The 21,319-nt window shown below is 49.2% G+C and overlaps 1 protein-coding gene across 1 annotated transcript; it reads left to right on the top strand.

Annotated features, from left to right (window-relative positions):
* The first annotated feature begins 17,043 nt into the window (after positions 1–17,043).
* Positions 17,044–17,844, top strand: LOC120663922. Its single transcript, XM_039942872.1, has one exon. The coding sequence runs from the start codon at positions 17,202–17,204 to the stop codon at positions 17,655–17,657; it is 456 nt and encodes a 151-aa protein (XP_039798806.1). The 5' UTR covers positions 17,044–17,201; the 3' UTR covers positions 17,658–17,844.
* Positions 17,845–21,319: the final 3,475 nt, after the last annotated feature.

The following is a 21,319-nucleotide window of genomic DNA, read 5'->3' as shown; positions in this document are numbered from 1 at the left end:
CCTTGATTATATATGCATGTAATAAGTGTCTCCTGCTAGGAAATGATAATAGTTACTATTTGATTTTTTTTGTAATCCATGAGAACTCGACTTGCGAATAAATAGACTGCTCTGAATCCATATCATGCATTGAGTATAATTGGTTCGAATCAATATCCCATCACCAACTTCGTTCCGTTCGTCGGTGAGACCAAGAGATACACATCACTTGAGTAAGTGACTAGCTTGCTGCATTACTCGATTCATCCACACAGGATAGGATCGGAGCCACTGCCACTCCTTTTTATCTACTATGTGCACTGGGAAGCTTGCATTATATATGCGGCTGGCGTTCCAGCACTTGCAATATATTTATATATACACACATTGCTCCTAGAACCGCAGTAATCTCTCTGCCCCGGCCCCGGCCAAAATCAACAATGATTGATCGGTGTACTAGGTACCTGGCCGGTCTTCCTCTTACCATTACTAGCCATAGCAGCGCTACGGTTCTGGGAGGAGGAGGAGGCATCAGGAACTGCCAAGCTTTCCTGTTGCCGATGGTCGCTACCAACTGGATTAGAAAGAGCACAGAGCCCTAGAGTATCGGGACTCATGAGAGCAAATGATGCACTATATCCTTGATCAGGTCATGCGATCCGGATGGACTGCATGCAAATGCTGGCAGCATTTGCAGATTGCATGTCGAAGATTGGAACTCTTTGGTGGAAAAAAATGAAAAGAAGTTGGCTTTCTGGAAGGGGAGTTGTCTGTCTCTTGCTGGCAGAACAACTCTGATTAATTTGAGTTTGTCCAGTTCCTTCATCTACCACACGTCAATTTACCTCCTACCAAAAACTATTGTGGACTCCCTTGACAAAACAGAGAAGGAAATTTTTCTGGCAAGGAGGAAATATCATCGGGTGAGATGGGATGTCATTTGCAGAAGTAAACTGAATGGTGGATTGGTTATCGAAGACATACTTAAATAAAATTAATATTAGCCTCCTTCGCAAATGGTGGTGGAAGCTAGAAAATAAAAATGGCATTTGGCAAGAGTTAATAAAGAAGAAATACTTGAAACACAGGCTGGATGATTCTCCCATATGGGGTGACCTGCTGAAAGTCAGACAGGTTTGCCTTAGGGGGAGGCTGATTCATGTGAAAAATGGTAAACAAACTCTCTTTTGGGAGGATGCTTGGCTGAGGGATAAGCCTCTATGTGAGCTATACCCTATCCTTTATGATTGGTGTTATGAAAAAAAAAAGATAACTGTGTTTGGTGTGTTAGAAAAAAAATGGTCACTTCGACTTCAGTAGCTGGTTGCCACCTCTGTTCTTTGAATCTTGGATGGGGGTGATTGAGGAAGTTTTTGCACATCGCTTTGAAAATCAAGATGACAAAATAAGTTGGAGATGGAGTGGCAAGAAGGTTTTCACAACAAAATCTGTATATGAGCATTTGACAGCTTCCCTGAGGGGCCCAAAGTTTACTCATATATGGAAAGCAAAAATCCCTTATAAGGTCAAAAAAATCTGCATTGGCTTGCAACAACAATCAATCTGCATGCAGTTCCATCATCATTCTCCCAACGATCCTAGTTCATTTACCCTCGCAAAAAAAACAACAAAAGCAAATTAACTAAGCGCTGATCTCTCTCAAACTTTGTGCAGAAAAATAATAATGTAGTATGCATGTAATACCACAGTTTCTGGCTCTCATTAAAAAGATGCACATGCATCGTCGCTCCAGCACTCGCATTATTTATATATATATAGATATATACATACATTGCTCCCAGAACCACACTATTAATACCATAGCAAGCAGCCCTGGAGTAGAAGCCATATAGAGACTAGTATACTAGCATGCCCGGCCCATGCAATGGATAGGAGTCGATCGACTAAGAAAAGGGGCAGAGCTGTTGTTGTAGCTGGGAGGAGGAGGCATCAGGAACTGCCTTTCCTGTAGCCGATGGTCGCTACCAATTGGATCCAGGCGTGCGCCGGAGCTGACCGTATAGTTTCGTGCAAGCCAATGCGCTCTTAGATAAATGGATATCATCTTGTGTTCCATGACTTCCCATCGATCAGCTTGTGATCCAACCGCTGGCGATGGATGTGACAGAATCGTCAAGTTAAAACGCTTAATTAAGCGTAACCACCATCATTTGAATGCATCAGGCGCATTAGCTTCATTAAGTGTAATCTGACAGCCTGTGTCCAACCCACAGGCCGATCGAAACACACCAGTAGTTGTGCACGACGGCGAGCGCAGACGGTACCAGCATGATAGAATCTTATAAAAATAGTAACTAACATTAAGACAATTACAAAACCGCTTTCAATATAAAAATTTACAAAAACAGTTTCCAATTTAGAAATTACGTAAGAAGGGATAGTAGCGGAAAAGAATCTAATCTGGGGAACACTTTTAACAAACGACTCATAAAACAGCAAAATAGATTAAAAACTACGGAGACGGGAGGACATCACATCGAGCCCACCGATGTGAATCCCAATTAGCTTCTACACCTGAAATAGGGTAAACAAAAAATCCTGAGTATATTAATACTCAGCAAGACTTACCCGACCATTAGGTATACTTAGCCCACATATCTAGACATGCAACGCTTTTTGGCCGGTGGTTAGTTTTGCGGAAAAGCGACTAAAGTAAATCCTTATTTTTCATACTTTTAGCTCATGATTTTATACATCTTATCCATCAACTAATATTGGCCTATCTAGAGCAATCATGGTAAAGCATGTGGTAACATTTCAAGTAATCATAACCATATTCCATCCATATTCCATCTCATTACTACGCTGTGACGCAGTGATCAAGGTGCCTATGTCCGAAGGAGCGGAGCTCGGGCAATACTCCCATGGCGGCCGGCGATGGAGGGCCGACTCCGGTGGGGAAGAGCTCGAGCGAGGCATGGAGAGGTGTGGAGGAGGTGCGGTACAAGGTTGTGGAGGTCCTTGCGGAAGAAATCGACGAACAGCGGCCGGAGATGGCCGAGGCGCCGGCGTGAGCGAGCTCCGCTCGGCTCGGTCTGGAGGAGAAAGAAAATGAAAGAGTGAGAGAGAAGAGCCCAAGGAGTAGATAAGGCCGGGGAGGTCCGGATGATCCGGCTCTCACTCGGAAGATCCGGATTCACGATCCGGGGTGTTACAATGGATGACCCCGTAGACCGCAGAGGCAGATCGAGCGGCTAGCTACCTAGCTGCTGGTGGTGGTGGAGGTGAGGTACAGCAGCGGCGCCAGGTAGAGATGGAGGGCCAGGAAGAAGACGCCGGCGACGGCCACGAACACCAGCTGCCCGACGCCCATGTCCCATGCATATGCCTGTGCTGAGCGAGCGAGTCGTCAATGGATCGGATGATTAACCGCCGGCCAGGCCGGTGGCGGCTGATGGTGTATAGCTAGGACGGCCGCTATTTGTAGAGCACAGCAGGGGTGGCCGCCGCCGGCCGGCCATGCGCGCCCATGACGACTGCGAGCTGTGAGCTGTTGATTGGATGCGAGTTGGTTTTTGGTTATTTGCGATAAGACTGGTGGAGACCCACGAGCGGCAGCGCGTCATGGACGCAGCGCATGCACACAAGCGCCGGTCGCCACGTGGGCACCGACGTGTCCACCCACGTATGCCCGGCCCACTACTAGAAGGAAGCGGTCAACGGAGTCGACGAGCGACGAGCTCGTTCCTGCCTAGCCCAGCCAGATTTTTCGGCTCACTCACATGTGGAATCCAAGTCCACCTCTAATGTAAAAGCGGCCCAGTTATCTGCAAATGGGCCGTTTGCTCGCTCCTCAAAAAAAAACTAAGAAGAGAAAATAAAATTTGTTTTTTTTTACAATGCAGACCACCACTAAATGGTTCACAGGGGACTATGCGGCACAAGATTATAATAATCTAAAGAAAGCGTGGAGGTCTAGCTGCTAGCTGCTAGCTGCTACTCCTAGCTGCTAGAAAGGATTCTTCTAGTCGTCGCGCTACAAGGCTAGCCGAGAGAGAGCAGCGAGCTTTTTCTAGCCCCTGCTTGGTCCACTAAGCCCCTTGGAGAAGATCTCACGAAACAGCTAGCTCACGGTGAGCTCGGTGTTGTGGAAGACTCGCACGTTGCATTTTTTTTCCACAGCCTCCAGCAGATGAGCATCACAGCCGAACCCAAGCCCTTCTTCCTGTCCTTCGGCAATTCCTTTGCAGGAGCTGCTATTGTTACAAGAGAGAATTCTCTGCAAAGGAAGGTGGGGATTGATGGCAATCAAGAGAAAGTGCCAAAACCTGCTATGAGAAGCTGCAGCCAGTGAGCAGGTGGTGGTGGTTTGCAGTCTCCTCTCCTGATCACAGAGCAGTCCAGATTCGCCTCCTGCTTGCTGCTGCGCCGTGGTTAGGCCGGCCCATCCTGCTGAAAAGGCTCCGGATCTTTCAGCTTGGGCCATTGTAACTTTGTTATGAGGCCCATCAGAACTCCTTCGCTGTCTCTTTCTATACTAGGGAAGATGTACGTTCCACATGGTATTTATTTTCTTTCAAAAAATAATGCACACTTTTTTTCCTTCCATATAACAATGATGTCAATTAATATCCTTCCAAAACCATCAAGCAATGATGCCATTTATTTTTCTTCTAAAAGTAATACACGTCTTCTTTTTTCTTCCATAAACAATAATGTCAATTATTATCCTTCCAAAAGAAAAAATAACGTGAATTATGGGTTAACGTATGCGCAAAGAAAAGTATGTGTATACTAAAGAAAAGTAATACGTTAATACACATCTTTTTTTCCTTCCATAAACAATAATGTCAATTATTATACTTCCAAAAGAAAAAAAATGACGTGAATTATGGGTCAATATGTGCAAAGGAAAGTGTGTGTGCCAAAAGAAAGTAATATGTGGGTACAAGAGGCTGGTATAGAAAATTGCTGGTGTAAAAAATATTAGGATTTTTGTGGAAAACATTAACGAAACCAATCTCCCCCTCTCTTTCGTCAAACCTTTTGACTTGACAAGTGGGGCCTCCGTGAGGCGTACGGTAGGCCTAATCTTGATGAGAAAGAATTTCAATTGTTTCAACTTTTATAGTATAGATATAGATTTACTTTAGTTCTCTTTTTTCCACAATCCTTTTTTCTGCCTTTACAAATGTTACCTCGTATTGAAACACATACCACATAATCTCAAAAAAAAAAAGAAATACATACCACATGCTTGCGTTTTAATGAATAAAAATACGTTTTTGTATCTTAAGAATGACCATAGAGAATGACCACATGCGGGCCGGCCGTTGCGAACCGCGCCAGCCATGGTGATTGCGGCTGCTCCTGGTGGCGGATCCGGCAACCTGGCGGTCGGATCCGGAGCTCCCGTGGCCGGGTCTGCGCAGCGGGGCTGCGGTGGGTCAGCGGAGGCCGCGGGCACGAGGCGTGGCCTCCTGCAGTTACATCTGGGAGCGGAGGCGAGGAGACTACAGGGCGGCCCTGCGGTGCGCCTGCGGGGGGTGCTGGACGTGGCGGCCATGGCGATGTGGCCGCGCGCGAGCTCGTCCCCGGCGACTCAAGCATGCGAGGCCATGGCGCGGAGTCCCCACGGCAGCATGTCGTCTTTGGTGCGTTGCGTGGGGCGGCGCGCGAAGGTGGGGAGTGGCACGGTCTGCTGCGGCTTCCGGAGGCGGCGGCGTGGCAACGTTGCGCCCCGAGGTGCTGGCCGGCATGAAGCTAGGTCCCCGGCGTGGTGCTCGCGGGGAAAGGAGCAGAGTCTGGCGGTCCGACGATCGCGTGATGGCCATGCGCGGTGGCAGCCAGTGGGCGGCTCCGGGCGTGGGCCTTCGACGCGTCTGCGAGGGGTGTGGCGGTGGCCGGCACGCGGTGAAGCATCGGTGATGGCCGTGGAGGGGCACGGCGTGGGAGCGGTGGACGGGATCTCGTCATGGTGGTGGTGGACGGTGGTGGACGAGACTCCGAGTCGCCGCGAATGGCCGTGTGCGGTGGCCGTCGACGGATTGGCAGCGGGGAGCAGCATCACGACTGTGGGTGGTGCCGTGTGAGGAGGTGCGTGTTGGCCATGACACGTGGGGACACGGCTATGCCGCCGCCCCGAGGGACTTTTTCTTTGTCGGGCTGTGGACGTGTAGCTAGGACGGGATTCTCCTGGCGAAAGCCCCGCCGGCTTTCTGCTGGGGTGTCGTTCTCCTTGTTGGGGTGTCATCTTGGAGCCCATCCTTTCTGCGCGGGTTTCTCCGGGTGAAAGCTCTGTCCACTTGTTGGACGAGCGACGGCGGCGCCTTTAGCGTCGTTACCTTCTTGAAAGCGTCGTTGGTGGAGACACTTCTCGGCCAGGCGGTGGAAGGCTTTCCGGTGGTTTGGCGGGGTGGCTTGGTGCAGATGACGAGCTCGAAGGGGGTTACCTAGCTCTTGTGGCGGCGACAAAAATCATGCTGGAGGCCGGGGTTATCATATGGGTGTTGAATCTGGCTGCTTGCAGCGGACTTCGGTGGTTGACATTGCTTGACAATTCTCAGTGCGGCGTGGGACTGCGTCGGAAGGCGGCTGACGGTGGGTGATTACCACGAGCAGGAATTCGTGGGAACCCCCATTTAGAGATTCGGCCAGGGGTATAAACTGCACAAGGATCTCCCCTAAGGAAGCGGGTTGAGACGATGGTTTTTAGACAGGTTCAGGCCGCCCGGAGGCGTAATACCCTACGTCTTGTGTGTGTTATGGTTGGTTCTTTGACGATCCCGAGTTGGAGAGCCTAAGCCCAGAATGTCTGTATGAGTTAGGTCCCGAAAGAATCGGTCCCCTTACATATTTTGAGATCTTTAAATTCTATTTATAGACTACGTCCGTCTTCTGTTAGTCGTCGCGCTACAAGGCCAGCCGAGAGAGAGCGGCGAGCTTTTTCTAGCCCCTGCTTGGTCCACTAAGCCCGGCCCCTTGGAGAAGATCTCACGAAGCAGCTACCTCAGGGTGAGCTCGGTATTGTTGAAGACTCTCGCGTTGCATTTTTTCCACAGCCTCCAGCAGATGAGCATCACAGTCAAACCCAAGCCCCCTTCTTGTCTTTCGGCAATTCCTTTCTGCATGAGCTGCCATTCGCTACTACAAAAATAATATGTAACAATATTCTCTGTTTTTTTAGAGACGAGTCAAAAAGTAACCCGTTTCTATAAATAGAGTAAGATCATTGTAGCTTTTGAACCACCCTTGAAAATGTATTTTTAGGAACGGGTGATGCCATCACCTACCTCTACAAATGAGCTCCATTCTCAGAAGCGAGTGATCCATCACCCGCCTCTAAAAAGAGCATTTTTAGGATCGGGTGGCGTCATAACCCGCACCTAAAAATAGTGGCATTTGTAGGAACGGGTTATGACCTCACCCGTCCCTAAAAATGTATTTTTAGGGGCGGGTGATGGCATGTCCTGCATCGACAAATGGTGCCACACAAAAAAAAATTATAACTTTTCATATAGTCTCAGACGGAGTCAAGTTTTGTATCAAAATTGTAGAGAATGACGAGATCTGAAACTTTGTAGTTGAATTTTTTTCATTATGATCATCTAATGATCCAAAAAAATCATTATAAGTTCTTTAACAGCTATAACTATATTGTATCTCGTAACTTAAGTGTAGAAGTAAAACTTTTTTATTGGTTTTGCTATCTGTAAAGATTTAAATGGATTTTTGGATAAAATAGAAAAATATTTTTAGGTGCGGGTGGTGGTGTCACCCACGCCCTACAGATCAACTTCAGAGTTAATATAAAAGAATAGCATACCCATGAAATCACAATCGACTGTGTGGTGTAGTGGCAAAGAAGGCATGAGTGAGGCTTGAGGTAGGCGTTTCGAAACCCAGGTGATGCAAGTGTGTATATTTCGTCAAAAGAATTGTAGCTCGACACTAGAGGGCATGTGGTGGTGGCTGGTTGCTTGGAATATTTTTTTTCTTGCCCCAAAAATTATTTTTAGCTTGACACTAGAGGGCATGTGGTAGTGGCTGGTTGCCTGGAATATTTTTTTCTCGCCCCGAAAATTATTTTTTTAGGGCGGGTGCGTTAGCTGTCCTTAAAAATAATATTTTTAGCTGCGAAAACTAGAAATGGGTACCATATCTCTTTAAAAATATATTTTTACTCGTCCCTAAAATTGATTTATATAGTAGTGATTGTTTCGAGAGAATGCCACCATGGAGAGGGAAGTGGGTATTGCATCCTGCAGCCTTGTCCTCCTGAGGCTATCCACACTCGTTTTCCTCTATATCCATCCTCTAAAGGGAATACGCATGCCTAGTCATCGAGATTCTCTTCTCTATATCTAGTTTCTCCGCACCCATGCATCCTCTATATTCCTACCCTATATCAACTACCAGAGATGGGACCTACATGTCAGAATTCTTTTATCTTTTTAGCCCACTCTCTCTCTCTCTCTCCACTCCCTCTCCTTCCTCCTCTCTCTCTCCCACCCCGTCGGCCCCTCCCCTGCTCTGCCTTCCTCCAGCACGCTGTGCTCCCTTCGCCAGCGAGGCAGCGCCACCCCTCCCCTGGCGTGCGGCGGCCGGAGCCAGGAGCGGGGGCAGCGGGGCCGGTGGTGGCGGGCGGAGAGGGGCCCAGCGGCGGCTTCCGGTGAGCGACGTCGGCGGCGTGCGCAAGGTGACCGGGAGCCCCCCATGCCTCCTCCCTCTCCCATGGTGGGGGACCATGCCGGTGGCGACCATGGTGCCGGCGGCCAGATCCGCCGCTCCCTCCTCCCTCATCCCTCCCTCTCCCATGGCGGAGGGCGTGGCGGAGGCCGGAGGGCGGAGGCCGGAGGTCCATGCGGCGGGCTGGGAGCGCGAGCGGCGGCTTGGCAGTGAGGAGGAGGTCGAGGTCGGCGACCGGGCCGCGAGGAGTAGGTGAGCTCGTCGGGGCCGGAGGCCGGCTCGCCTCCCTCCATGGCGCAACCCTTCCTCAAGCCCGCTGGCCGCCTTCCTCCTCACTCTCCCTCCATGGCGCAGCCTCCTCCTTCCTCCTCCCAGGCCCCGTCCGCGTGAGGCGGAGGCGCGGCGCATGGCGACAGGGCCGCGAGCTCTGTGCGCACCGGCGAAGATGGACTCGCGACAGCCATGGTGGGCGCCAGTGAGGACGCCGAGCCTCGACCTCCGCGAGCACGCCGAGCTCCGCCAGCTCCGCCTGGAGCTCCGGGAGGGAGGCACGCGACGGCGGAGATCCCTCCTCGTGTGCGGCGGCGGGGAGCAGCTGCGGCGGCGCGATGGAGGCCATGGCGGTGCGTTGGAGGTCTGTGCGGCAGCAGAGGCCTCGGCGGCGGCCCGTCTCCTGCAGTCCTGCTCTCTCGCGCGGGGCAACAACGGCCGCGCCGTCGGTGGGGCCGGTGATGAGGACAGAGGGATCCCTCTATCCCGCTATGTTTGGCAAGACCCGCTTCGTCCAGGGAGCTTTAGCAGAGCCCGCTGCAGGGGAAAAATCGCTACCCCCGTACTGAAGGAAGGGGTAGTGTAACCAGTGCAGGCATCCTCATACACCGTGTTCGGCTGGACCATTTCCGGCTGGTATGGGTTGATTGTGCAGGAGAAACCAGCCCAGCCGTTCGGTTGGTGGATATAGAGCAGCTGCGGCAATGGCGCACTAGCTCCATGTCGCCCTTGCGTTTATGTACGTGTGATGGTGCACCAAATTTGAATTCAAAATATACTGCAGAAACAGCTGGGCTGCTTCCGGCTGGATCTTGCTACATAGTTGCTGCCTACCTGACTCCGGCTAGAGCAGCTGCAGCCCATACCAGCCGGAAATGGTCCAGCCGAACACGGAAATAGAGTCCGCAGGTGGGTGATCCTGCAAGGCTATGACGACGCCTTGGATCTGCAGTCAGTAACTTTGATCTTGAGACTCCTGATCATATTGGTCAAAGTTACTGCAGCCAGTGAGCAGGTGGTGGTGGTTTGTAGTCTCCTCTCCTGATAACAGAGCAGTCCAGATACGCTCCTGCTTGCTGCTGCGCCGTGATTAAGCCGGCCCATCCTGCTGAAACTCTGGATCTTTCAGCTTGGGCCATTGTAACTTTATTATGAGGCCCATCAGAACTCCTTCGCTGTCTCTTTCTATATTTAATTTAGTTTTCTTTTTCCCATAATCCTTTTTTCTGCCTTTGCAAATGTTACCTCGTATTGAAACACATACCACATAATCTCACATAATCTCAAAAAATAAATACATACCATGTGCTTGAGTTTTATGAATAAATATAAGTTTTTAAGCTGAAGAATGACCATGATTATCTCGAGAAGACAAGTTTATTCGTAGATAATATAAGAGATATACTCTTCTGAATCCAGTAAAAGAACGAATTTAATCATGCCTCAAAGCTATCTACTGATAGAATCATCACACCCCTACACACACACACGAGGTCCTTCATTGTTTACTTGAGATATATTTGTTATTTGTTTGGGAAAATTAGTTCTGTAGCATTGAAAGATCACGGCTTCCGTAAAATATCATAAAAAACATAAGCTCCCCTAGAATACCACTAAAAGGTTGAAACGTTACCCAAATATACCATTCTGCTAGATTTCCTTCACGGAAGGTTTCTTTCATCTGTTTTGAGGACAAAATCCAAACATTAAATGACTTGAATGCCCCTGCCCATATGAGCCTTATCCTCTGCTTCGAGACCACTCCTCTCCTGCAGTCCTGCACCCTGCTTCCGCCCCCGGCCCTCCTCCATTGGCGCCCCGCCCCTCTCCAGCGCCTCCCCTGCCCCCTCCCACGCTGCGACGTGACGCCGCGCCGCCCCCCTTCCACGCATCTGGGCGGGTCGAAGGGGCGCGTGCGAGCATCCCCGGCCGAGGTGGCTGTAACACCCGAATTTAAATTTTTTTGAAATTCAAAAAAAATATTCAAAGGATATTTGTGTAAAAAAGAGAAGAAAAAAACTTCCTTCTCCCTTTCTTTTCTTTCTTCTACCAGCCCAGCCCACCTTCCTTCCCTTTTTTTCTCTGTTCTTTCTTTTCTCTCCCACTCGGCCCAGTCGTCGGCCCAACACGTCGCCCCGGCCCAACTCGCCTCCCTATCTCTGCTCTCACCGCCATGCGGGCCCCGCCCGTCAGCTCCTCCTTCCACCTCCCGTCGCCTCACCTCCTCACCGTGCCGAGCGCCGCCGGCCGCTTTCCCTCCCCGCGCGCCCGCTCACCTCCGTCTCCACCTGAGCCCGCCTTGATGACACCATCAGTGCCGCCACAGCCCCCTCGCCCCCTCCTCTTCCGCCGGTAACGGCCGCCGCCTTTATGGCCATCAAGACCGGCCATCGAGCTCTGCCGCCCCCTCTCTTTCCCGGCCTTCCTTCTCCCTCCCTCGCCCTATAAATGGCACACCCGAGCCCTTGCCTCGCTCCTTTTTCTGCTCCCGGACCTCGCGCCCCCTTCCTTGGCTCTGCAGCGCCGCTGCCAAGCTTGGAGCACCACCGCCGCCGTCGATCCGCCGCATCACTACCTCCCCGTCGACTTCGACCGCCTTCTAAGCTTCTCTGCGCGGTGGGGATCCTATCTGACCCTTTTCCCCCTTCTCTTTCGTTCTCTCACGCCGGCGATTGCTCGCCGGAGTAGTCGCGCCGCCCCTCGCCGCTGAGCACCTATCTCCGGCCGCCAAATCACCGCCCCGATGACCCCATCGAGTTCCTCGAATCTTCCTCTACCTCCCCGGACCTTCTGCGCAGCGAACTGAGCCCGGGCGGCCAACCTTGGCCAACTCCGGCGATCCGCCGCCGCCTCCGCCGGCTGCCGGTGAAAACGCCGCCCGCCCGAGCCGCCAACAGCAGAGCCACGAAATGGAGCCGCTGCTCCGCAAACCGAGCCGCCGAGCCGAGCCGCTTGCCAAGCCGAGCCGCCTCCTGAGCCGTCCGATCGCCGATAAACGGCCCAAATCAAAAACAGACCCAAGTCAATCCCCCCTACCGGTCAACTCTCATCAGTTTTTCAAAGACGCCGCTGGGTTTGTTTAAAATCAACCCGCACACCACTTCTGTTCAAAACTAATTCCAAAAAGATCCTTTCTTTGCTATTTTAGCCCCTGAGCTTTCTAAAATTGCACCCGCCGTCCAGCACCTATCTTTTTGCATTCCAACCCTTGAATCTAAGGTTTATTTGTGCTCTAGCCCTTGGTTTCTTTCAGTCTAGCCCCTAGAAGTTCTAATCTTTCACAAATAAACCCCTAAAACCCTGTTTTAGCCATAATATCTTCTTCGTTTCAACTCCATTTTCAACGACTTGAGCTCACGCGATCCTTGCAATGCGTACAATATCTTTATCAACATATCTTCCTCTATTTTTACTGTTTTATGTGTTGTTCCTTATTTTGTATGTTTTGCTTTGTTGTTCGAGGGAAATCATCAAGAGCAACAGTTCGAGGAAGAGACACAACAGTTTGGCAAGGAAGGCAAGTGGACTTCTCCCCCTGCATATTCCATTTTGTCCCAATAATAGCATGATAATTCACTTTACTTTATTGTTGAATTACATAAACTTGATGGGACACCTATTAAGGATTTACCCAGTATTTTACCCCAAAACCTTGAACACCGGGTATAAAATATCTGTTGGGTAGAAGTGCTTAGTTGCTTAAATTTGGGGATGGTGATATCTTTTAATAAATGTTAATCATGCTTTATATATACTGTTATGTTGTGGTTAATCACAAGATCATATGAATTTAATTGGAACATGGAGAACCACCCAAGAAAACAGTACAACCACAAGGAACACATGGCTCTGGTCTTGGCTGATTAATTAGAGACTCTAGTTTGAAGCGGTCTTACCGAAAGGGAAAGAGGGGCAGCGGTTGACGGGGTATAACCCAGTCGCTCTTGGGAAGTGGGCTTTGCTAAGACACTATGCCTATTAGAGAGGTTTATACTTTGCTACTGCTCCAGAAACCTTAGCGGACTACTTCTTACTTGAGAATCTTTGTAAAGACCTCGTAGCGTCCCTATGCAATCACACCTCGGAAGTGTGGTATTGTGCCTGATCAGCACAGCGTGGTTGGGTCCAAAGTTCTTTTGAACTTTTACGCGACTTGTGGGTAAAGTGTACAACCTCTGCAGAGTGTTTAAAACTGATATACCAGTCGTGCTCATGGTCATGAGCGGCATGGACCCTCACATGATAATCAAACTTGAAGAATAATCAACTTGTGGTTCTTTGGTATATGTTGGTTCCTTTATGATCTTATGCTTAAGTGGGTTGGCATAAACTTATACCTAGTCATTAGGTGCTTGCTAATAAAATCTGACAAACTAAAATGCTAACTGCTATAACCTCAGCCTTTCCTTGATAACCTTGCATCTTCTCCCACTTGCTGAGTACCAACCATAAATGTACTCACCCTTGCCTAATTGCTGCTCAGAAGAGAACATAAAAGTAGAGAACTACACCAACTTCAAGGAGTTCTAGGCTTGCGTTCACCAGTCAATTGTCTGTGGGGTTAGATGAAGATTTGTTGAAGATCTCGTTTAGGATATTGGTGGAACCTCTAAAGACCTTCGTGTCTATTTTAGGAGTACAATAATGTTATGCACTCTCTCTTGCTTACGTTTTCAAAATTGTCTTTGATATATATTTCACTTATGACGTCTATCATATGTGTGTAAACTTGATCCTGTCGCACATATGAGATGAATCTGGTTTCTTTCTAAAATCGGGTGTGACAGTGGCCTCCAGGCCGGCGCCCCTCGAAGCCGGGACGGCCAGGCGACATGCAGATGAGCGCTGGACCTGCGCCACCAGCGACGCTGCCCCTCCCATGGCTGGCCGCCGCGCCCACCTCTCCCAAGGCCGGGCGACGCGCTGGTCCCTCTCATGGCCGGCCGCTGCGCCGACTCCAAACTGTATCTCCACCAATCCCGCAACGACAACAACAGCTAGAGGTGGAAGATGCATAGTTTAAGTGTATCTTTTGTCTAAGTTAACGGACATAGCAGCAAAATCTAACGGAATGGCAGTTTCAGTTAAAGTTTGGTGGTATTTCATGGGGCCGAAATCTTTTAGTGGTATTTTACGGAAGTTGTGATCTTTCGATGCTATCCAACTAATTTTCCCTATTTGTTTTTTACACATATACGTTGATATATACACTATCAGCAGCTAATTAGAGTTCCAACAGCTAATATTATTACTCTTTTGGCAGCAATTAATAAACAGCAACATCAGTACACAGATAATTAAGCACGCTGTCCACAAGGCAAACAAATATAACCACATTGCAGGGTTGCAGGGGAAGAAAGAACAAATGGTCGTCAAAGCCATATCCATGGGCTTCACATTCTGTCTCAAACCTTCAGAGAATACCTGTGCTAACGCTTTCAGAAACCTGGGTGGTGGGCTTGGTCCATGTGGACCGCAACCATGGATTAGAAGTGTGTAAATGAGTCATTTCTAACACGTAGGTTATCCATAAAAATTATTCTAACTAGTCCTTTTTAGATTTCAACTAGGAACATATCATGACAATATAATATGTATACCTCTCAGATCTTTTTAGTAAAAGCTAATCTTTTCGTCACATATGTTCTTTCGCACATGTTATAATTAATTGTTGGAGGTACTAGTTTCGTGAAAATTTACCTATCACAGGTTATTTGTAAAAAGATTCTAACTAATCCATTTTTTAACTCAAAAAATAGGAGAACATTTGCTTGACAATATATCTGAAACTACTTTATAAATCTTTGTCAAAAGAAAACGATGGTCTTATATACTAGAAATGGTCGCGGCAGCGTTGCCGCGTGGGCCAGTGAACTGGTCGTTTGAGTCCTAGATGCCATATTTTTCGTAGTACATTTTTTTAGTCTGCATTTATGTTTAGCCATCTACGTATCCCCTCGGCAGGTGATGTGCTGCTGGAATTGTCTTTAATTTGAGGGACAAATAATTTTGAGATTGAAACTGTGTAATTAAAAAATTAGATATTTGTTGCTGTGTTTTTCATATTATTACAGCGAATGGGTTTTTATTTTTTTTTGCTTGGAGTAGTATTTGTTCTTTTTTACATTGCAACATTTGTAAAATAAATCCATGGCTTTGTTATTTTCTCATAATTCTCATGGTTGGCAGCCTGTTGTTGCTCATGTTATATATTTTAGAGAACACCATTATCATAAAAGCATTATTTATGTAATACATTATTTTGTGGAATAAAAATATAGCTATCATATTTTTTTGGCTACATTTATCGTTGGAAAAGAAGGTCAATTATTTTTTTTAGAAGCATGGAATTTGTCAATCCATAACTTATTATTGTTACGTTTTGGATCTTGCTATGAGCTCAGAATTGTTTAATCGGAATTTAGATCTTATTAGTAGAATACAAACAGTAATTAATGAAATTTTGAATAATATTTGAATAGTGCTCCAACAATTATGGGTCCGTTAAAATGTGTTGTGAAGAAATTTATGACGCTCCAAACAATACGAAAATGGATTTTCTAAACTGTAGGAAAAAAATTGGATGTAGGAAATTGGATCTTTGACATCGGTGTCGAAATTCCGTTTCCTAATTTCTAGAAATTCTTGCAGATAGAAAATCCTTAAAATTTATTTCGTATCTAGTACGTGTGAATTAAGAAATATTTAATTGTGAAAATTATCTTAGTTTGTCGGCCAAACTCACTACCCAAGATGCAGCCTAAAAACCTATTAAAGAAAACCTATACTAATTACACACGCAATCCTGCACTCTCGCGCTCTTCCAATCCATTCCACGTTTCCTGTGCTGCCGTCAGCCACGTGCACATCCTCTTGCCTGCCTTATCTTCTCCTAGCCGCAAAATAAGCAAGGCAGTAGCCGATTTTCCTTGGTCCCCTCCAAGCAGCCATGGCGCGAAGGCCCCTTCTTCTCTGTCCCTGAGCTACAGCGGCTCCCCTAACTCCTCTGCCTCCTCGCTCACCTGTGGTAGCTGCGTACATCCTCCTCGTCTCATCGTCTGCTTCCCCATCATGGAGCAACAGTAGGCAAGTGCTGTTCGTCTCTCTCCCTTCTCATGTGCGACGCGACTGAGGCTGGCTAGCCAGAGCGGCCCAGTTGCCGCAGGCGGTCGGCGCGTGGCCTGTGGCCGGGCGAGCGCGCAGCGCAGCAGCCGTCTGCGGCCCGCGGCCAGGCTAGACCGGGCGCGAGGCGCATAGGCAGCGGGCGCGGCCCAGTGACGGCACTGAACAGAGCGTCGCTGCGGTGGGGATCGGCCAAGTCCGTATGTACCGACGGCGGCGGCGAGCAGAGCTTCGCCACGGTGGAGCTGGGTCTGGGTCGGGTGGCAGCGTGGCGAACCAGCTCGGTGGCGCACCGGCCGAGCCGAGCTGGAGCATGGAGGCGGAGGCGGCAGAGCAGTCCATGCTCACGGCCGGGGCCATGGCCTGCCCGGGTCCGCCCGCGCGGAGCTGTAGGGCGAAGGCGGCGCTGGTGACGAGAGCGGAGGCCGTTGGATTTCATATCTACTGCCCGAAATTTTACTGTGTACGTGGCCACTCTGGTTGGGCCCGGTTTGGTGCGTGAATCGTGTTAAGAGATTACTCCCTCCGTTTCAAATTATAGGATGTTTTGATTTGTCTAAATACATAATTTTGTTGTTATCTAGAAATAGTGTATATCTAGATGTATAGCAAAAATAATGTATCAAGAAAAGCTAAAACGATCTATAGTTTAAAACAGATGGAGTATCATGCAAGCTAATTATTGCACACGTAAAAGAATCTCTAAAGACAAACTTTATCGATAAGTTTCAAAGCACGTAGTACTATTCAGCAACACATCATCTTCTTTCAGATCCGATTACCTTTATTGATCTGTCGTGTGCATACCTTACGGGACATGCTGTTAAGCCAAGAGGTTAAAGACACACATGTTTTGTGCATTTTTTTGTTTTTTATCTCCCTTTTTGGCTCATAGACCAGGTGCACACAGAATTCGCACGTGCTTTTCTTCCTTCTAGAAACTGCCTTCTTCCTCCCTCCCTCCCTCCACGGCATCGTTTGTCCCACGTTCCTCCCCCCTCGCCTGCTTTCGTCCCATGGCTAGCTAGCCTATAAACCCACCCACAAGTCCGCTTGTCCTCGAGCCTCCCTCCCATGGTCAGAGCTAGCAGGACCAGAGATCGCGAGGCGGCGGTAGTAGCTGCCTCTGAGATAGATATTGATCTCATAGTCTCGGAAGGCGGGGGCCGGGCTTGATCGCGATGAAGCGGAGCGGCAGCGGTGCGGGGAGTTGCCTGGGGCTGGTGGTCATGGCCGTGGTGTCGACGGGCATCATCCTCATCTCGTACCACCTCCACCGCCGGCTGGAGGCCGACATGAAGGTCAAGATCGGCGAGGGGGCGAACCTGCAGGACCGGCGACGCCGCCGGCCGCGGGGGGCGAAGAAGGTCAAGAAGGTGCGGTTCGCGGACGACGTGGTGGAGCCGTCGTCGAACAACGAGGAGTACCGGCGGCGGGTCTGGTCGTCGTCAACGACGACGATCACTAGCGCCGTGGGCGCGCCCGGCGGCGGGGTGGACGCCGAGACCCTCAGCCTCAGCCTCGGCCCGCCGCCACGAAAGGGCGACGCCCTCCTCGCGCTGCCGGCTCCGACCCACGCGATGCGGCGGCGCACCCGCCGGCTGCCGGAGCCCGACGCATGCCGGCAGCGCGCGTGAGCTAGCTAGCTGGCGCGTCGGTCGCCTGGCTGGCGGTTAGCTTGGACGCACAGATCAGCAGAGCGACCCCGGCCGGTCGTGCCAGCGGCATGCAACATGTCGTCAATTTCCTCGACTAGGTTGAATAAACCGATCACCCAAGATAGTAATAATATAACGTGCCTAGCTGCCATCTGGAATATACAGTCGCTTTCTCGGATCATGTTTCATTTTTTTTACATCGAAAAAATCTTCTTTTACAACTCTCTACTAGGTATAGGTATATGTATAGTATGTAAGCATACACCAAGGTCACACCTAACATCAGCACCGTGCGCCGCCCAACTCGCACCACATGTCTTTTAAGACAAACACACTATATATCACACATCATCTTGAGTATACGCATATCCAAACGAGCATTTTCTGCAGTATTGCAGAGGGACTTGTTCCACTGACGTATGGATCCCACTGCGGTTGGGCCCACACGTCAATAGGAACAAGCCCCTTTGCAGTACTGCACGTATATCTCTAGGAAGATTCATGGAACCTACTAGGCTCCCGCAAAGCTGGTTCTACGGGTGACCGGGTGTTCGGCTTCTCACGGTCGATTTGACCGCTCACGTGGGTAGGTCCCACAGTCCAGTACTAATTCTACAGTCCACCTCACGGTCATTCCGACCTGCACCTTTACAGTTCGCAAAGCGCAAACCAATTCACGTGGAGGGTCCCACGCCCACGTCGCCATCTTCTCGCATCTTCATCCAGTGTCTAGTCTTCTCCTTTTCTTTTCTCCTTTCCGCTTCCTTTCACTTCTCTTTGCTGGATTCTTTTCCTGTGACCATCTTCTTGCTGGCAGCCTGCAGCATGCGCGGAGAGGAGGTGCGGAGCTATAGCGGCGAGCAAGGAGGGTGGCAGGCCAGCGTCTGGAATTCCACACGGCGGGCGGGGATGCATGGCCCAGACGCGGCGGGGCCGGCGGCGAGGCGATGCGGCGGATGGGGCCGGCGGCGGGGAACGGAGGGGCCGGTATTTTTTTCTCTTTTTTTTTGTTTGATAAAAAAATTAACAAATTTTTTTTTATTTTGGATGTAAAAGTTTTTTCTCTTCAAATTATTTTCAATTGATTTTGTAAATATTTATCTTTCAATTTTTTTATCTCTCCAAAAATTTTCTGTCAAGAAAATTTTTCTGCCCATCAAATTTTTTTTCTTTGATTTTTTTTCTGACTTTTCGTCCTTCAAAATTTTTCTTTGATTTTTTTTCTGATTTTTTTATCAGAAAATGATAAAAATTTATCCAAAAAGAAAAAAAACAGAACGGTCGGCAGATCGACCGTAGGGAGCCCCTCCCTACGGTCAACCGTAAACTAGCGAGACCCCTAGGCTCCACGTAAGATTGCACGTCACACTTCCACTTTGATACCATGCGCAAGAGGTGATAAATTTATTTCTCTTCACCTTTCTAGGAATGACAGCTAAACTAGAAAGAAAAAAAAAGACAGAGTCACTTCTTTCCTTTTACATGAAGACTGAAGGTGCAATTGTGGTTCTTTCCCAATATTGGTTTTACCGTCGCCCGCTCGTAAGCGATCTCAGTCGATTCCACCGCCCGAAGTCCGCACAGAGGGGCAGAGGTGATTTATTACGTGGTGGGGCACCACATCCACGTGATTATCGTCCAACAGCCAGCCTTATCCTTTTTCCTTTTTTGTGATTCCTTTCGTCCTCCTCTCTCCTCTTTCATCTTTCTCTCATTCTTCTCTTTTGCTGCTGCATCCTGACTCCCCCAGCCGAGCTCACGGCGGAAGCGGCTCCGTGGAGCAGCAAGGGCGGGGCAGAGCGGCACGGCTGTGCGGTGGTGGAGGCAGCACGGCTGGGCAGAGGTGGTGTGGCCCAGCGGCGGGTTTCCCCTTGGGCGGCGGTGGGGAACTCCCCAGGGCGCTCGCCCCTGCGGGCTGCGGCGGCTGCGAGTTCTTCGGGGTAGTCAACGCCCTTTTTTCCTTTTTTTTGTTTTGATTTTTGGATGCAAAAGTTTTTTTTACAAAATTTTTCCCTATTTTTTAATATTTTGGATGCAAATGTTTTTTCCTCAATTTTTTCTTCAAAACTTTCTCTTTCAAATTTTTTCTCACGGATTTCCGTTCTCTCCAAAATATTTTCTCAAAAAGTTTCTCCGAAAAATTTTGTAGGAGAAAGAAAAATACTAAAAAGCAAAAAAAAAACGGTCGGAACAGCTAGACCCTGGTTCTTTCCCAACAAAATGGAAGATGAATTTTTGAGAGATTTTCTAGTATACATGTTGCTCTTTTTTTTAAAAAAAATATATACGTGTTGCTCTTGACTTCTCACACCTTCCCTAAAATTTTTCCTGGTTCCGCTACTAACTTTAGGCGCGGTGTTCCAGAAGACAATACGGCTGCTTGCAACGCCGACTCTGCTAGTCACACGAACATTTACTCTGTTCTCTTCGTAGATCAAATTTTGATCCCTTTGAAAAAGAAAAAAATGAATAATAATTTGGAAGCAAATCTACCGGTTTCACAGACAATTAAAATTAGGATAGTGTACATTTCAAAAAAAGAATTAGGATAGTTTAACTAACTCTGCATAGTCTGTTTGGATAGAACAGTGCTAAACTTTAGCACTTGGATCCAAACACCCAACTCTACACGGAGTTTAGAGAGTGGTGTCGCTGGAGTTCAGAGTTGAGACGCATTTTTTGTATCACAAGTACCTGTGGGAACTGCGAGAGAGACAGATTGACAGAGAACAAGTGCAAAAGCAGGGGAGACTGGATTCCTGGGGACTTTGGTCTCATCACAGATTGTTCTTGCGTTGCGATAAGGGTTGGGCTGGCTGGCCTCCGAAAGAGCATGCCTGGCGCTGCAACCTCATAGAATACAACCCCCTCGATTGCTATCACGTCAGGTTACTTTTGTACATGAACTTTTCATTCCAACACTGACTGACTATCACAAAGTTCTACCTATTGCCTATGATACGCGGATACTTCGCAAAACTCACGTACCGGTATCGGATACCGTATCGGATACCCGTACTCCACGGATACTCCCGGATACGTATCCCGTAAGTATCGGACTATTTAGTTATTTTCAAATAATAAAAATAAATCGGATACTCGTGGGATACCTGTGGATACCTGTCCGATACCTTCAAACCCTAATAACACCACTCAATCGCTTCGTATAAAGGTCCTCCGTTCAGCTGTGCCACCCTCTCATCCCCACTCGCGCAGCCGCAGACCCGCAGCAGCCTCGCACGGCTCCCTTGCTGTCACCGCCGCTCGGCCACCCACCCACGCCTCCTCCTGCTCCTTCCCCGCTGCTCATCGCTCTCTTGCCGTCACCGCCACCCGGCCACCCGCCCGTGCCTCCACCTACTCCTTCCCCATCGCTCGTTACTCCCTTGCCGTCACCTCCGCCCGCCCACCTGTCCGTGCCTCCTACTGCTCCAGCGGCTGCGCGACCTGTCCAGACAGAGGCCCGCACATCTGTTAAAGCACTATTTAGGGTGGTGCTGCGCTGCTGGAGCTCGCCGCTGGCGGGTCACCACGGCCGCTGGAGCGCGCCTCTGGACGGCCCGCGCGGCCGCTAGAGAGGGAGAAGAGGAGCCGCGGCCGCCGGAGTTGGCCGCTACACAGAGAAAGAGAGAGAGAGTGCC

This window comes from Panicum virgatum, chromosome 3N (genome assembly GCF_016808335.1).
Source record: "Panicum virgatum strain AP13 chromosome 3N, P.virgatum_v5, whole genome shotgun sequence".
NCBI classification, from domain to species: Eukaryota; Viridiplantae; Streptophyta; class Magnoliopsida; order Poales; family Poaceae; genus Panicum; species Panicum virgatum.
The sequence above is the reverse complement of the archived record's forward strand: the minus strand, read 5'-3'. Positions and strand labels throughout refer to the sequence as shown.